This window comes from Physella acuta, unplaced genomic scaffold (assembly GCF_028476545.2).
Source record: "Physella acuta isolate Inbredline_101_S28 unplaced genomic scaffold, ASM2847654v3 ptg000079l, whole genome shotgun sequence".
Taxonomy (NCBI): Eukaryota; Metazoa; Mollusca; class Gastropoda; family Physidae; genus Physella; species Physella acuta.
Window position 1 is genome coordinate 3,126,733 of NW_026731599.1, and position 16,107 is coordinate 3,142,839.

Consider the following 16,107-nt stretch of genomic DNA (forward strand, 5'->3'; position numbering starts at 1 on the left):
TATAGTTACTTCAACATAAAAAACAATTACTACAGTAATCATCAATTGTTTTCAATAAAAATGATTTTATTGTGACTTTTAAGCAAAGAGTCCACTCCTGTAAGATACATATTGGTAAAATATTTGTCATTCATATTCACAAGGATAGAAACTATTTGACTAGATCTACCAATCTTTGATCTAGAGTTCATTTATCATATTATTTACATAAAATAATCACATACAAAAGCAATGTTTATTATGTATAGAAATAAAATGTATGCTCTCAGTGTTAAAAAAACAGCAGGTATATATGTAGTCTGTATTGCACTAACACAACATAGCATCAGATAGAATTTCTTCTCTACACAAGTTTTGTACATCATTACAAAGAGAGGAGGCAAGTCAGACAACTGCACACATGGGTAACATCCCTTACAAGTTCTACATCCATAGTACTGGATCAGCACATAGCCCTAGAGGTGCTTGGGGTGGCACACAACACTAGCTTGATGATGATGGGTTGCTCAATCCAACACAAGAATTACTTGTTAAATAACAAATATAAAGATACACCAACCAAACAATTCAAGTAACAAATCTAAAGATACAATCACACCAACAAAACAATTCAAGTAACAAATCTAAAGATACAATCACATCAACAAAACAATTCAAGTAACAAATCTAAAGATACAATCACATCAACAAAACAATTCAAGTAACAAATCTAAAGATACAATCACACCAAGAAAACAATTCAAGTAACAAATCTAAAGATACAATCACACCAAGAAAACAATTCAAGTAACAAATCTAAAGATACAATCACATCAACAAAACAATTCAAGTAACAAATCTAAAGATACAATCACACCAACAAAACAATTCAAGTAACAAATCTAAAGATACAATCACACCAACAAAACAATTCAAGTAACAAATCTAAAGATACAATCACACCAACAAAACAATTCAAGTAACAAATCTAAAGATACAATCACACCAACAAAACAATTCAAGTAACAAATCTAAAGATACAATCACACCAACAAAACAATTCAAGTAACAAATCTAAAGATACAATCACACCAACAAAACAATTCAAGTAACAAATCTAAAGATACAATCACACCAACAAAACAATTCAAGTAACAAATCTAAAGATACAATCACACCAACAAAACAATTCAAGTAACAAATCTAAAGATACAATCACACCAACAAAACAATTCAAGTAACAAATCTAAAGATACAATCACACCAACAAAACAATTCAAGTAACAAATCTAAAGATACAATCACACCAACAAAACAATTCAAGTAACAAATCTAAAGATACAATCACACCAACAAAACAATTCAAGTAACAAATCTAAAGATACAATCACATCAACAAAACAATTCAAGTAACAAATCTAAAGATACAATCACACCAACAAAACAATTCAAGTAACAAATCTACAGATAAAATTTTCCTTGAGTACAGTCTGGTACAAAAGTCAACAATTTTGTATTTGTTAGATTATATATAATATATTTATATACATATAAATATATGTAATTGTGAACCAACACATGTACTACAGCCACCCACTAGTATATAACAAGTATATAATGTAAAGAACAAGTAAACAGTGCCAGTAAATGAAAAAAAACTATCTACATCAACACAAGTCCCACACATGGAAATAAAAACCGTCAGCCTATGTGACATTTGCATAAAATCCTTCACAGTTTAGATAAGTCAGGGGTGCTTTCCCTTAGTGTCTCATTGTTTAGAAAGGTCAGGGGTGCTTTCCCTTAGTGTCTCATTGTTTAGAAAGGTCAGGAGTGCTCCCCCTTAGCCTCTCATTGTTAATCCATGCTTGCAGGTTCCTGTTGCCAGGGGCAACAACAGGTTGCAGCTGGTCCCAGGCTGACAGTCTCTGCCTGCCTGCAGTATCGGCAGCGCAGGCCTTGGAGAGGGCAAAGAGATGATCCAAGTCTTCAGTGCCCCCCACAGTGTGGCGCCTCCTGCGACTGGTCACCTTTCTATTCTCCTTATTGCTTTGCCTGGACTCAGCAGTGTCCCCTAGATAAAAGCTCTCACCTCCCTTCCCTGACTTCCCCGCCGCCCTGTGCTCTGTTCTAGAGCTTTTAGCAGCGCTGGTATCAAGTTTTTTAGGTGCAGTTAGAACTATGGGCCGCACATAGGCTGAGTGAGACTTGCTGAGAAAAGACCTGAAGTCTGGCAGCTGACTTGGCCTCTGCTGGATGCTGCTGTCCTGGCCTCTTGTGCCAGAATCATTTCTCTCAAAGCGGGAGGCGATCCCAATCTTGGGGTCTGACTTGGCTGACCGGTGCAGACTGGGGTCCCTGAAGGACCTGTCCCCATCCAGCAGGGCGGCCACTGTGTAGGCTGGGGGAGGGAGACTAGACTTGGCCCTCAACTGCTCAGCCCTGGCCACCTCCTCGCTGGCCCTGGCCACCTTCCTGCTGGCCCCAGTCAGCTTGTACTTGGGGTTGAGGAGAATCTGCAGCTTCTGGTCAAATGTAGTTGTGATGCTGGTCAGCAGGTCCGAGCCATCCTCAGAGTCAGAGGACGCCCACGAGGCTCGCTTGTCTTGTTTGTCTATCATGTCAATCAGAGAGTCCAAGGAGCCATGGCGCCTGCTGTAGCGCAGGGAGGGTGGGCGTGTTGAAGGCCTGTCACCTGAGACAGCCAGGTGCAGGCTGCGCTGTTGGCTTTCATTAAGTGTGCGCTGGTTGAGTGGTCGCAGCACAACAGACCTCAAGGCCTCAGATCTGGCAGTTTTTGATGTGGACAAGACATCCTCGTGTGAGCCCACTCTGGGCATCTGCTGCACCGTCTTGTCATTTATTGTCACAACAACTGGCGACACTTGACCAGCTGACGTGGCTTTTGAGCCATCTTTCCTCTCACCACTGCGGCCCTCCTCATAAGGGTAAGTTTGGCCCAGATAAGAGCTGGAGACCAGGTCAGGCATGCGCGAGGCCCCCCCCTTCCAGGCCAGCCAGTCGTCCACACTGTGGCTGTCCTCCAGCTCCAGCTCCAGCTGTGTGCGCAGGTGCTCACGCTCTATCAGCTCCTGATCCCTCCGCCTCCTCTCCCTCTCCTTTAGCTGTTTTTGTTCAAACGTGTGCAACAGAGCGCTGACATCATTGCCTATTCTCTTCAGAGTGTTGTGTATGGCATCACGACTCAGGCTAGTGGGCAGTCCATGAGAAATTTCCAGCTCATCATTTTTGTCCACTAGAGAATCATGGGAAAAATGTCTGGGAAAACTGGGGCTCCCTGCGTCAGCATACTCCAACTCCATCAAGTCAGGCTCAGAGTTGGCTATAGGTGCTGTGCTGTGCAGTTCCAAGTAACCAGGAACTGCTGATTTACGCTCCAAAAACTCCTCTGATGCACTGCGGGAGGAGGCAATGGATGAAAGAGATTTGGTGAAGGCCAGATAGGATGAGTCATCAATGTTGTAGGTGGCAGAGCTGGTAATGCTGCAGCTGTCTGTTGTGTCCAGAGAGTCGTTGCTCTTGCCCTGTTGGCTGCGCAGCTTTTTACTGGCTGCACCCACAATGGAAGAAATGATTTGCTTGGCACTAATGGCAGAGTCAGCTTCTTCTGGAATAGTGCAAGACAAGAGGCAATGAGTGGGTCTAGAGGCAATGAGTGGGTCTAGAGGCAATGAGTGGGTCTAGAGGCAATGAGTGGGTCTAGAGGCAATGAGTGGGTCTAGAGGCAATGAGTGGGTCTAGAGCAAGACAAGAGGCAATGAGTGGGTCTAGAGCAAGACAAGAGGCAATGAGTGGGTCTAGAGGCAATGAGTGGGTCTAGAGGCAATGAGTGGGTCTAGAGGCAATGAGTGGGTCTAGAGGCAATGAGTGGGTCTAGAGCAAGACAAGAGGCAATGAGTGGGTCTAGAGCAAGACTAGAGGCAATGAGTGGGTCTAGAGGCAATGAGTGGGTCTAGAGCAAGACAAGAGGCAATGAGTGGGTCTAGAGCAAGACAAGAGGCAATGAGTGGGTCTAGAGGCAATGAGTGGGTCTAGAGGCAATGAGTGGGTCTAGAGGCAATGAGTGGGTCTAGAGGCAATGAGTGGGTCTAGAGCAAGACAAGAGGCAATGAGTGGGTCTAGAGCAAGACTAGAGGCAATGAGTGGGTCTAGAGGCAATGAGTGGGTCTAGAGCAAGACAAGAGGCAATGAGTGGGTCTAGAGCAAGACAAGAGGCAATGAGTGGGTCTAGAGGCAATGAGTGGGTCTAGAGGCAATGAGTGGGTCTAGAGCAAGACAAGAGGCAATGAGTGGGTCTAGAGGCAATGAGTGGGTCTAGAGGCAATGAGTGGGTCTAGAGGCAATGAGTGTGTCTAGAGCAAGACAAGAGGCAATGAGTGGGTCTAGAGGCAATGAGTGGGTCTAGAGGCAATGAGTGGGTCTAGAGGCAATGAGTGTGTCTAGAGCAAGACAAGAGGCAATGAGTGGGTCTAGAGGCAATGAGTGGGTCTAGAGCAAGACAAGAGGCAATGAGTGGGTCTAGAGGCAATGAGTGGGTCTAGAGGCAATGAGTGGGTCTAGAGGCAATGAGTGGGTCTAGAGCAAGACAAGAGGCAATGAGTGGGTCTAGAGCAAGACAAGAGGCAATGAGTGGGTCTAGAGGCAATGAGTGGGTCTAGAGGCAATGAGTGGGTCTAGAGGCAATGAGTGGGTCTAGAGGCAATGAGTGGGTCTAGAGCAAGACAAGAGGCAATGAGTGGGTCTAGAGGCAATGAGTGGGTCTAGAGCAAGACTAGAGGCAATGAGTGTGTCTAGAGGCAATGAGTGGGTCTAGAGGCAATGAGTGGGTTTAGAGGCAATGAGTGGGTCTAGAGCAAGACAAGAGGCAATGAGTGGGACTAGAGGCAATGAGTGGGTCTAGAGGCAATGAGTGGGTCTAGAGGCAATGAGTGGGTCTAGAGGCAATGAGTGGGTCTAGAGGCAATGAGTGGGTCTAGAGGCAATGAGTGGGTCTAGAGGCAATGAGTGGGTCTAGAGGCAATGAGTGGGTCTAGAGGCAATGAGTGGGTCTAGAGCAAGACAAGAGGCAATGAGTGGGACTAGAGGCAATGAGTGGGTCTAGAGGCAATGAGTGGGTCTAGAGGCAATGAGTGTGTCTAGAGCAAGACAAGAGGCAATGAGTGGGACTAGAGGCAATGAGTGGGTCTAGAGGCAATGAGTGGGTCTAGAGCAAGACAAGAGGCAATGAGTGGGTCTAGAGGCAATGAGTGGGTCTAGAGCAAGACAAGAGGCAATGAGTGGGTCTAGAGGCAATGAGTGGGTCTAGAGGCAATGAGTGGGTCTAGAGGCAATGAGTGGGTCTAGAGGCAATGAGTGGGTCTAGAGGCAATGAGTGGGTCTAGAGCAAGACTAGAGGCAATGAGTGGGTCTAGAGGCAATGAGTGGGTCTAGAGCAAGACAAGAGGCAATGAGTGGGTCTAGAGGCAATGAGTGGGTCTAGAGGCAATGAGTGGGTCTAGAGGCAATGAGTGGGTCTAGAGCAAGACAAGAGGCAATGAGTGGGTCTAGAGCAAGACAAGAGGCAATGAGTGGGTCTAGAGGCAATGAGTGGGTCTAGAGCAAGACAAGAGGCAATGAGTGGGTCTAGAGCAAGACAAGAGGCAATGAGTGGGTCTAGAGGCAATGAGTGGGTCTAGAGCAAGACAAGAGGCAATGAGTGGGTCTAGAGCAAGACAAGAGGCAATGAGTGGGTCTAGAGGCAATGAGTGGGTCTAGAGCAAGACAAGAGGCAATGAGTGTGTCTAGAGGCAATGAGTGGGTCTAGAGGCAATGAGTGGGTCTAGAGGCAATGAGTGGGTCTAGAGGCAATGAGTGGGTCTAGAGGCAATGAGTGGGTCTAGAGGCAATGAGTGGGTCTAGAGGCAATGAGTGGGTCTAGAGGCAATGAGTGGGTCTAGAGGCAATGAGTGGGTCTAGAGGCAATGAGTGGGTCTAGAGGCAATGAGTGGGTCTAGAGGCAATGAGTGGGTCTAGAGCAAGACAAGAGGCAATGAGTGGGACTAGAGGCAATGAGTGGGTCTAGAGGCAATGAGTGGGTCTAGAGCAAGACAAGAGGCAATGAGTGGGACTAGAGGCAATGAGTGGGTCTAGAGGCAATGAGTGGGTCTAGAGGCAATGAGTGTGTCTAGAGCAAGACAAGAGGCAATGAGTGGGTCTAGAGGCAATGAGTGGGTCTAGAGCAAGACAAGAGGCAATGAGTGGGTCTAGAGGCAATGAGTGGGTCTAGAGGCAATGAGTGGGTCTAGAGGCAATGAGTGGGTCTAGAGGCAATGAGTGGGTCTAGTGCAAGACAAGAGGCAATGAGTGGGTCTAGAGCAAGACTAGAGGCAATGAGTGTGTCTAGAGGCAATGAGTGGGTCTAGAGGCAATGAGTGTGTCTAGAGCAAGACAAGAGGCAATGAGTGGGTCTAGAGGCAATGAGTGGGTCTAGAGGCAATGAGTGGGTCTAGAGCAAGACAAGAGGCAATGAGTGGGTCTAGAGGCAATGAGTGGGTCTAGAGGCAAGATTTAGAAGAAAGTGTACCATCGTCGTCTCGAGAAAGTGTTTGCCCATCCTCCACATTAACAGTCTCAACAGTAGTCTCCATGGGGATATAGTTATCCTGGTCCCAGGTACTGAAGAACCACTCGTGCTGAAATTAAAATCAAACCTTCAGGTATAACATCAGCATGTCCCTAGACAATTCTGCCAAACTGTCACTAAATCTATGAATCTATTCCTGCACCAAGAACAATCTATTCCTGCACCAAGAACAATCTATTCCTGCACCAAGAACAATCTATTCCTGCAGCAAGAACAATCTATTCCTGCACCAAGAACAATCTATTCCTGCAGCAAGAACAATCTATTCCTGCACCAAGAACAATCTATTCCTGCAGCAAGAACAATCTATTCCTGCACCAAGAACAATCTATTCCTGCAGCAAGAACAATCTATTCCTGCAGCAAGAACAATCTATTCCTGCACCAAGAACAATCTATTCCTGCAGCAAGAACAATCTATTCCTGCACCAAGAACCTTGCAGTGTACTTACATGGAGAATGATACTTTCCACTATACGACACTGGTCTGACATATCTGTTACCAAGGAGACAGTATCATCACCTTTCTTTCGTACTAGTGTTGGACCAAACATTATAGCCAAATTTTTAGCATCCATCTGAAAGAAACAATAGTATCAATTAATGTCTTAACCAGCTGTGTATCTAAAACAGATGTCATAAAATGTGTCTTAACCAGCAGTCAAGGAGTTTCAAGTGTGTTCTTTGCTTTCAGTATCTAGTGGTCTACACAATTCTGGTGCTCACAGTCAGCTGATCTACCATACTGACATCTGAAAGAAGAACCTACTTGAATGATGTCTGAAAGAAGAACCTACTTGAATGATGTCTGAAAGAAGAACCTACTTGAATGATGTCTGAAAGAAGAACCTACTTGAATGATGTCTGAAAGAAGAACCTAGTTGAATGATGTCTGAAAGAAGAACCTACTTGAATGATGTCTGAAAGAAGAACCTACTTGAATGATGTCTGAAAGAAGAACCTACTTGAATGATGTCTGAAAGAAGAACCTAGTTGAATGATGTCTGAAAGAAGAACCTACTTGAATGATGTCTGAAAGAAGAACCTACTTGAATGATGTCTGAAAGAAGAACCTACTTGAATGATGTCTGAAAGAAGAACCTACTTGAATGATGTCTGAAAGAAGAACCTACTTGAATGATGTCTGAAAGAAGAACCTACTTTATTAATGTTTCCATATGAAGCGACTTTATTCAAATGTTCTGCCATATGCTTAAGGGTCTCGTTGTTATGTGGTGGCAGCAAATGAAGAAGTCGTTTTATTTTTAGTTTTCTTTTGTCTTCATCAGGATGGCGATTAGCTTCGATGAAAGCATCATACATGTCTTTTAGAAAAGGAAGAGAAAAACATAGTTTATCCTTTTGTTCTGGTTATCCACACTTGAAATAATATAGTACATCACTGTAGAAAAACTAACAGCAACTTTGAGTTATAAAAAGTTATAAAACAATTAAATTGTAAGACATATTTAAATGAAAAAAAAAACCACAATAGAAATGCAAATAGAGTAGCCTCTCTATGGTTTTGAGCTATACAGTCTTCTTCTTCTTCGTTCTTAATTATTAGTGTTGAAGGGGATCGAGATTTATCTGCCAGTGGGTTTGAACTCGAGACTGTTCGAATTTATCAACCATGAGCTTTTTGCCGACTCGACCACGCCTCCAACACAATTAAGCGTTACGTGTCAACTGGTTATGCGCCATTGACTGAGGCCATTGACTCCGTTTTGAGCCTGCTTTTCTTTTTGGATTTGCTTCCATAGCCTTTGTCCAACCAAGAACAATCTACAAGGCAGCGGTTGTTTAATTTTGGAGTTGTCTCTCCTAGAAGAGTGGCTGTCCCCATCTAACGAGCCTCATCTGCCCGAGGGTTCGAACTCGAGACTTTTCGGTTTAGCAACCATTAGCTTTACCGACTCGACCACGCCGAGTAAACTGTGGTTGTCACAACAAACTTGAAACACACGTCAATTTGAACTTGACTACATTAGAATTTCATAGAGTGACTAAATCAACTAACAATTCATCCTATCAGAGTGTCCTTGATTCAATGATACATATAAAAAGCCTGAGATCTACCTAACAACTAGAGTATAGGCATAGGCAATGATTGTATAGGAGGTCAGCCATACCAACCTGGGGGAATCAGTGGCTCTGGTAGTTTCCTGAAGAAAGATTTCAAAAGGCTGCTGATCACATTAATGTCCAGCAATTTCTCATTGTCAATGTTGACACTGTCAATGCCACGATTAAACTCCTCAGTCAAGGCATTGACAGCAGCCGAGTTTCCTGGCACACGATAGACACCCACCACCTCCAGGCCTCGGGCTTCAACAATCCTTGTACACAGTTCAACAATCAGCGGGACATACTGAGGACATAAGGACATAGTTCAACAATCAGCGGGACATACTGAGGACATAAGGATGTAGTTCAACAATCAGCGGGACATACTGAGGACATAGTTCAACAATCAGCAGGACATACTGAGGACATAAGGACGTAGTTCAACAATCAGCGGGACATACTGAGGACATAAGGATGTAGTTCAACAATCAGTAGGACATACTGAGGACATAGTTCAACAATCAGCAGGACATACTGAGGACATAAGAACATAGTTCAACAATCAGTGGGACATACTGAGGACATAGTTCAACAATCAGCGGGACATACTGAGGACATAAGGACATGGTTCAACAATCAGCGGGACATACTGAGGACATAAGGATGTAGTTCAACAATCAGCGGGACATACTGAGGACATAAGGATGTAGTTCAACAATCAGCGGGACATACTGAGGACATAGTTCAACAATCAGCAGGACATACTGAGGACATAAGGACGTAGTTCAACAATCAGCGGGACATACTGAGGACATAAGGATGTAGTTCAACAATCAGTAGGACATACTGAGGACATAGTTCAACAATCAGCAGGACATACTGAGGACATAAGAACATAGTTCAACAATCAGTGGGACATACTGAGGACATAGTTCAACAATCAGCAGGACATACTGAGGACATAAGGACATAGTTCAACAATCAGCGGGACATACTGAGGACATAAGGACATAGTTCAACAATCAGCGGGACATACTGAGGACATAAGGACAAAGTCAAAGAATCAGCGGGACATACTGAGGACATAGTTCAACAATCAGCAGGACATACTGAGGACATAGTTCAACAATCAGCAGGACATACTTAGGACATAAGGACATAGTTCAACAATCAGTGGGACATACTGAGGACATAGTTCAACAATCAGCGGGACATACTGAGGACATAAGGACATAGTTCTACAATCAGTGGGACATACTGAGGACATAAGGACAAAGTCAAAGAATCAGCGGGACATACTGAGAACAGAGTTCAACAATCAGTGGAATTGACTTTTTATTTAAGGTGTAGAGAAATAAAATGTGTAAACACATGTGTAGAGAAAGACTCACCTCATTGTGTGGAGAGGGGAAGCAGTCCTCAAGGTGTACACCAAACTGCATTTTGTCAATGTCCTGCTCACTCAGAGAACTCAAGCTGGATTCTTCATTGTGCTTCTTCAAACTTTTCATCATTGGAATTCTTCCTATCCAACCTTTCTTCAAACTTTCCTCTGGTATCGAAACAAACAAATCAATGTTTATCAAATGACAACAGTTAACATACAATCACATGGCAGACAGGCTAAACAATAGGCCACAAAATACATAACTGGCCAATTAAGTGTGCTTATACTTATACACAGCTGGCCATTTAACTATACTCATCTATCCAGTAGAGTGGGACGGCTGGCCATTTAACTATACTTATCTATCCAGTAGAGTGGGACAGCTGGCCATTTAACTATACTCATCTATCCAGTAGAGTGGGACAGCTGGCCATTTAACTATACACATCTATCCAGTAGAGTGGGACAGCTGGCCATTTAACTATACTCATCTATCCAGTAGAGTGGGACAGCTGGCCATTTAACTATACACATCTATCCAGTAGAGTGGGACAGCTGGCCATTTAACTACACTCATCTATCCAGTAGAGTGGGAAAGCTGGCCATTTAACTACAATCATCTATCCAGTAGAGTGGGACAGCTGGCCATTTAACTATACTCATCTATCCAGTAGAGTGGGACAGCTGACCATTTAACTATACACATCTATCCAGTAGAGTGGGACAGCTGGCCATTTAACTATACTCATCTATCCAGTAGAGTGGGACAGCTGGCCATTTAACTATACTCATCTATCCAGTAGAGTGGGACAGCTGGCCATTTAACTATACTCATCTATCCAGTAGAGTGGGACAGCTGGCCATTTAACTATACTCATCTATCCAGTAGAGTGGGACAGCTGGCCATTTAACTATACTCATCTATCCAGTAGAGTGGGACAGCTGACCATTTAACTATACACATCTATCCAGTAGAGTGGGACAGCTGGCCATTTAACTATACTCATCTATCCAGCAGAGTGGGACAGCCTACCTTTATCTTTCTCGGAGGCGTTGGATTTCTTCCTTCTCATGCTTGGAGAAGACGAGAGTTTAGCCTTGAAGGAAAGGGCAGATAACTTCTTTCCTTTATGGCCCAGCTGTGGTGACATCTTGCTACTGGGAAGGATTTCTATTGGAACATGTTTCTCTCTCTCTGAGGCAATCATTTCTTCCTGTAAACATGGACATTCATTTATCATTTAGACATTCATTTATCATTTCTACATATATCTCAGAAATTCATTATCATTTCTCCATATATCCCAGAAATACATTTATCATTTCTCCCTATATCCCAAAAATCTTTCTAGCCATCAACTCAGCTCTTCAAAAAAGAAAAAAAGCAGGACAAAAAACGTGATTGTAAACCGAGGCTCACCATTTTCTCTGCCTTATCAGGTTCATTGATAGACTTGATGGCTTGTATCCAGCACAGCATGGTGCCCCTGTCTTCTGTTTGGAAGAGATACTCACACTCGTGATGGGTAGTCACACGAAAAACATTCTTCTTTTTCTTGGCATAGTCCCTAGCAAACTCCACAATGCAGGACTTCATAGGTATATGCTGCTCTTCATAGTAGTTGGAGGACTGAAACAGTGGCAAAATGGACTGTTTACAAAGCAGTTGGAGGACTGAAACAGTGGCAAAATGGATTGTTTACAAAGCAGTTGGAGGACTGAAACAGTGGCAAAATGGACTGTTTACAAAGCAGTTGGAGGACTGAAACAGTGGCAAAATGGATTGTTTACAAAGCAGTTGGAGGACTGAAACAGTGGCAAAATGGACTGTTTACAAAGCAGTTGGAGGACTGAAACAGTGGCAACATTACGGAGGGTGAACTTGAAACATAAATAGTATTCAAAACTTATTTTATTGTTCTTGACAGTGCCTCCCTTTCCCCCCGCCCCCTTCTCCCCACAAGTAAATAGATTTTGAACATTGTCAGATGAACTCACCGAACTAGACTCACGGGTGAGAGATAGCTCTGTCTGCTTTAGCACAGCATACACAGACTTCCATGATCTATCACTACATTTCTGTCAAAAAAAAATCATGTTTTAGAAACAGGTCTATGAGTCACAGAGACAGTAGTATAAAGAACATTTAAGCACACCCACTAGATACAAGTTTTTCTAATTGTCTACTAGAATTTAATAAAAGGAGACTGACTTTGCCTTCGATGACAGAAACTTTACAGGACAATGGCCCTTTTCGTATGACCTCAGGCACTTCCTCATGTTCAGGGATCTTTTGTTCTATGCCTTCAGCAATGGTGGGGATCTACAAGACAAAATACATAAGTCAGAAACATCAATGGTGGGGATCTACAAGACAAAATACATAAGTCAGATACATCAATGGTGGGGATCTACAAGACAAAATACATAAGTCAGAAACATCAACAACAAAGGTACATACCGTTTCACCAAAAAACTTGTTCAGTTTGACTGAGTTTTGATGCTTTATGCTTTCACCAGAAACTCTGTAGACAGAAGACAATCATAATTAGACTGCTGGAATAAAACAATCATTAGCCATAGGCTGGCAACTTACTGAGGCCTGTGTAAACATTACTAGCTATTGTTAAGACTGACAACTTACTGAGGCCTGTGTAAACATCACTAGCTATTGTTAAGACTTACCTTACTGAGGCCTGTGTAAACACTATTGTTAAGACTGACAACTTACTGAGGCCTGTGTAAACATCACTAGCTATTGTTAAGACTGAAAACTTACTGAGGCCTGTGTAAACACTATTGTTAAGACTGACAACTTACTGAGGCATGTGTAAACACTATTGTTAAGACTGACAACTTACTGAGGCCTGTGTAAACACTATTGTTAAGACTGACAACTTACTGAGGCCTGTGGTCTGTTACAAGCTGGGGCTGGCTCGAGAAAGCTTTTTCTATTGGGACGGCATTTGTACGGTCTCTAGCTGTAGCCATCAAATACGATGTGCGTCTGTGCAGTTTGTTGGCCTGATCCTCCGTAGTATCTGCAAGGTCAATCAGTTCCAACATCAGATAGGTAAGGAAAATGTTCTCACTCAGACATCAATAGATGAGAATAACACTAGCTCATTTATAAAAGGTGTGCAAACTTTGAAGCTAGTTTACAAAATAAATGCGGGTCTTTTTAAATGATTGTGCTACAAGTTAAAAGGTAGATAAAATGAATGTAAATATGGCATGTTTTAATTCATGCTGTATAATATAAGGTGATAAAACTATAGCTTTCAGTGGGATCCTTTAATATAATTCCAGCAGAAATTATTAATAATTTTAGTTTTCATTGCACTCAGATGATAAAAAATGTGACAACTGTCTCATCAATAGACAAACAAGACACACCTGGAAATTTTTTCCTCATTGTGACTGAGATACTTCCATTAGAGTAGGCTGGACTTGGCTGTCCCAACATAACACAACTATCACTGGAAGACATTACTGGGGAGAAACAAATGGAGAGATTCAGTACACACACATCAGCTTAGGACTTACTTTTGGCAACATAGCACTCAGAATGTGCAGACTATTGCATAACACAGCTATTTGTACAATTTTTGAAAGTTGTAAATATTACATAAGTTGGTAACTCCACAAGAAAATATTACATGAATACAAGAATAACTCTGATGTAAACAATTAATTAAATAAATTACCTGTGGGTGCAACACTTGCTATAGGAAGATTGCTAATGCCTACAGAGCTTAGACTGTGGGAGGAGCCTATAGAAAATGGGCGTGTCTGAAGTGAAGCAGGATGTAAACTAGTGGAAGACTGGTTGCTAGGGTAAGGCAAAGATTGAGCTGGCAATTGTTGTTGAACCTGAACCAAGCTGGTTCCTACAGGAGAGTCTGTAGTGCCTGCAAGTGGTAGGTAGAGGAATCATCATAACATTAGTTTCATTGGGGGGGGGGGGGGGGGGGGGGAAGGAGACATTAATAGTTTGATTTATCAAGAAATTCCTAATGGATAAAATATGTTGAACTTACTTCGTTGTTGAGGGGCATTGACAGCTGAAAGGTAGGAACTCTTGCGTGCGGGTTTAGAAAGCCTGACACTGGGTAGATCGACATCAGAACTAGTCTCTACTGAATAGACAGAGCTGGCCCCAGCATTTCCTTCAATGGCTCCATCCAACATGTCTGAACTGCCGTGGTAACTTTTGAGGGACACCCCAGAGTCAGCTAGAGTACTCTCACTGGTGTGGCTGGTCATGGACTGGTCACAGCCTACAGACTTGAGCATGGCATGGCTGGACATGGACTGGTCACTTGGCTTGACCTCCTGCACACAATCTCTTCCTTGTTTCTCCTCTAGGAATAAAACCTCGTCCAGAGGAGAGGAGGACTTGGTGCTGCATGGAGACATGACAATCTTAATGGGGAGAGAATCCTGGTATTGGCTACTCTCTGTTACATCCCCTGGCTGGAGTTGACTCGTGTATCTTTCTGAAGAAATCTTTCTAACCTGTATAACACCAAGAAGGAAATCTAACTGAATTAAGAGAATTAAACGTAAGACATTTCTGGACAACTAATTTAAACTAACACCATATTTTATCAGTGACTCATAATGGTCAAATTTGGCTGGGTATGTAAAACAAATGTACTGACCTTGATAGTGGGCTGTGAGGCATCAGTTCCACTGTAGTCTGCAGGTGACAGCACATCTACAGGGTCATTGAACCCAGGGGGATCCCGTTCTGGAGATTGTTCAAAGCTTGCTTTACGCATAGCAATACTAGAAAACTTGGGCTGAGTTCTTATTTTTTCTATCTCTGTTTTATATCTGTTGTAGCCCCCATTGCTGGGTGGGGGGGTGTTTTCATGTTTCCCAGACTCAAACTGGAACTTGCGCTGTGAGACTATAGGCTTGCCAATGGATTTCTGGATCTCAATGTGTGTGGCTGTAGGGGAGTGGGTCAGGGCAAAGGTCGTGCCAAACCTCTGACCAGCCTCTGCTTTTTTAGGCTCATATGGAATGCGTACAACTAAAGTTTGAGATCTTGAGTCAATCTGAGTGGCGGGGTAGTTGCCAGTGTTGCCAGTGTAGACACTGACCCCCCTCTTGTCCGAGGTGGTGGAGAAGACAGGGATGTAGTGGCGAGACCTGTCTTCTGTTTTCTTTGCTTCATCTGCCGGACCAGCACTCCTGGGCTGGGTAGGTGAGATGGCAGATAAAGTCTGGGAGCGGGATATAATGTATGTTGGACGACTTTCATTTGAATATCTTTCATAAACAGAGTGTCTAGGGGAGTAGCGGTTGCGGTGGTCACTGGCAGCTTTGTCAGATGAATATTTAATGAAAAAATCCCGAGACTTGGCAGAAGATGAAAGAGCTGAGCTCTCATCAAAGGAAGTCTTCCTGTAGCTGTACACCGGCTGCCTCAGCTCAAAAGTCTGGGGCTCAGAGGAATCCTCGTAACCCCTGCTTAAACTCTCCGCACTTATTGTGCGACTACTGCCACTACTTCCTGTTGTTGCGGATGTGGATTTGGGAGGAAAATAGAGGCCGAAGGAGTATTTAGATTTTCCTGGTGCAGTGGAAGACACACTTGATCCTGACTCCTGGCGATGAGAACATTTCAAGTCAATTGATAGCATTTAGCAATCATTCATTCTGGTTTAGTAAGATAATCTGTAACTTTTTGTCTGGCTTGTGTTGGACTGGTATAGTCAAATAGTGTGTTCCTTTAGGTGTGGCCAAGTCAGTCCTTGCTTAATCTAGCACAACAAAATTCAGTTCTCTGAATTCATGGATGTGACAGCTTGTTGTGTAGCTACCTCTACCAATGTTGTGTGTGATAAGTGTAGCTACCAATGTTGTGTGTGATAAGTGTAGCTACCAATGTTGTGTGTGATAAGTGTAGCTACCAATGTTGTGTGTGATAAGTGTAGCTACCAATGTTGTGTGTGATAAGTGTAGCTACCAATGTTGTGTGTGATAAGTGTAGCTACCAATGTTGTGTGTGATAAGTGTAG

General features: G+C 43.3%; 1 protein-coding gene across 4 annotated transcripts in view; it reads right to left on the minus strand.

Moving 5' to 3' along the window:
• Positions 1 to 45: 45 nt before the first annotated feature.
• Positions 46 to 16,107, minus strand: part of LOC131956409 (rho GTPase-activating protein 21) — a 55,060-nt gene continuing 38,998 nt past the window's right edge. For 3 of the 4 annotated variants that reach the window (XM_059320851.1, XM_059320859.1, XM_059320834.1), the window contains exons 10-25: positions 14,740 to 15,693; positions 14,116 to 14,593; positions 13,783 to 13,986; positions 13,472 to 13,567; positions 12,978 to 13,116; positions 12,537 to 12,600; positions 12,288 to 12,398; positions 12,074 to 12,154; positions 11,496 to 11,705; positions 11,109 to 11,289; positions 10,080 to 10,240; positions 8,758 to 8,992; positions 7,783 to 7,946; positions 7,074 to 7,199; positions 6,563 to 6,671; positions 46 to 3,607 (exon numbers count right to left, since the gene is read on the minus strand). In XM_059320851.1, coding sequence (XP_059176834.1) covers positions 1,791 to 3,607; positions 6,563 to 6,671; positions 7,074 to 7,199; positions 7,783 to 7,946; positions 8,758 to 8,992; positions 10,080 to 10,240; positions 11,109 to 11,289; positions 11,496 to 11,705; positions 12,074 to 12,154; positions 12,288 to 12,398; positions 12,537 to 12,600; positions 12,978 to 13,116; positions 13,472 to 13,567; positions 13,783 to 13,986; positions 14,116 to 14,593; positions 14,740 to 15,693 — 5,130 coding nt within the window. In that variant the 3' untranslated portion in view covers positions 46 to 1,790. The remainder of the gene's footprint in view (positions 3,608 to 6,562; positions 6,672 to 7,073; positions 7,200 to 7,782; positions 7,947 to 8,757; positions 8,993 to 10,079; positions 10,241 to 11,108; positions 11,290 to 11,495; positions 11,706 to 12,073; positions 12,155 to 12,287; positions 12,399 to 12,536; positions 12,601 to 12,977; positions 13,117 to 13,471; positions 13,568 to 13,782; positions 13,987 to 14,115; positions 14,594 to 14,739; positions 15,694 to 16,107) is intronic. The other variant, XM_059320841.1, reaches the window with a different exon arrangement.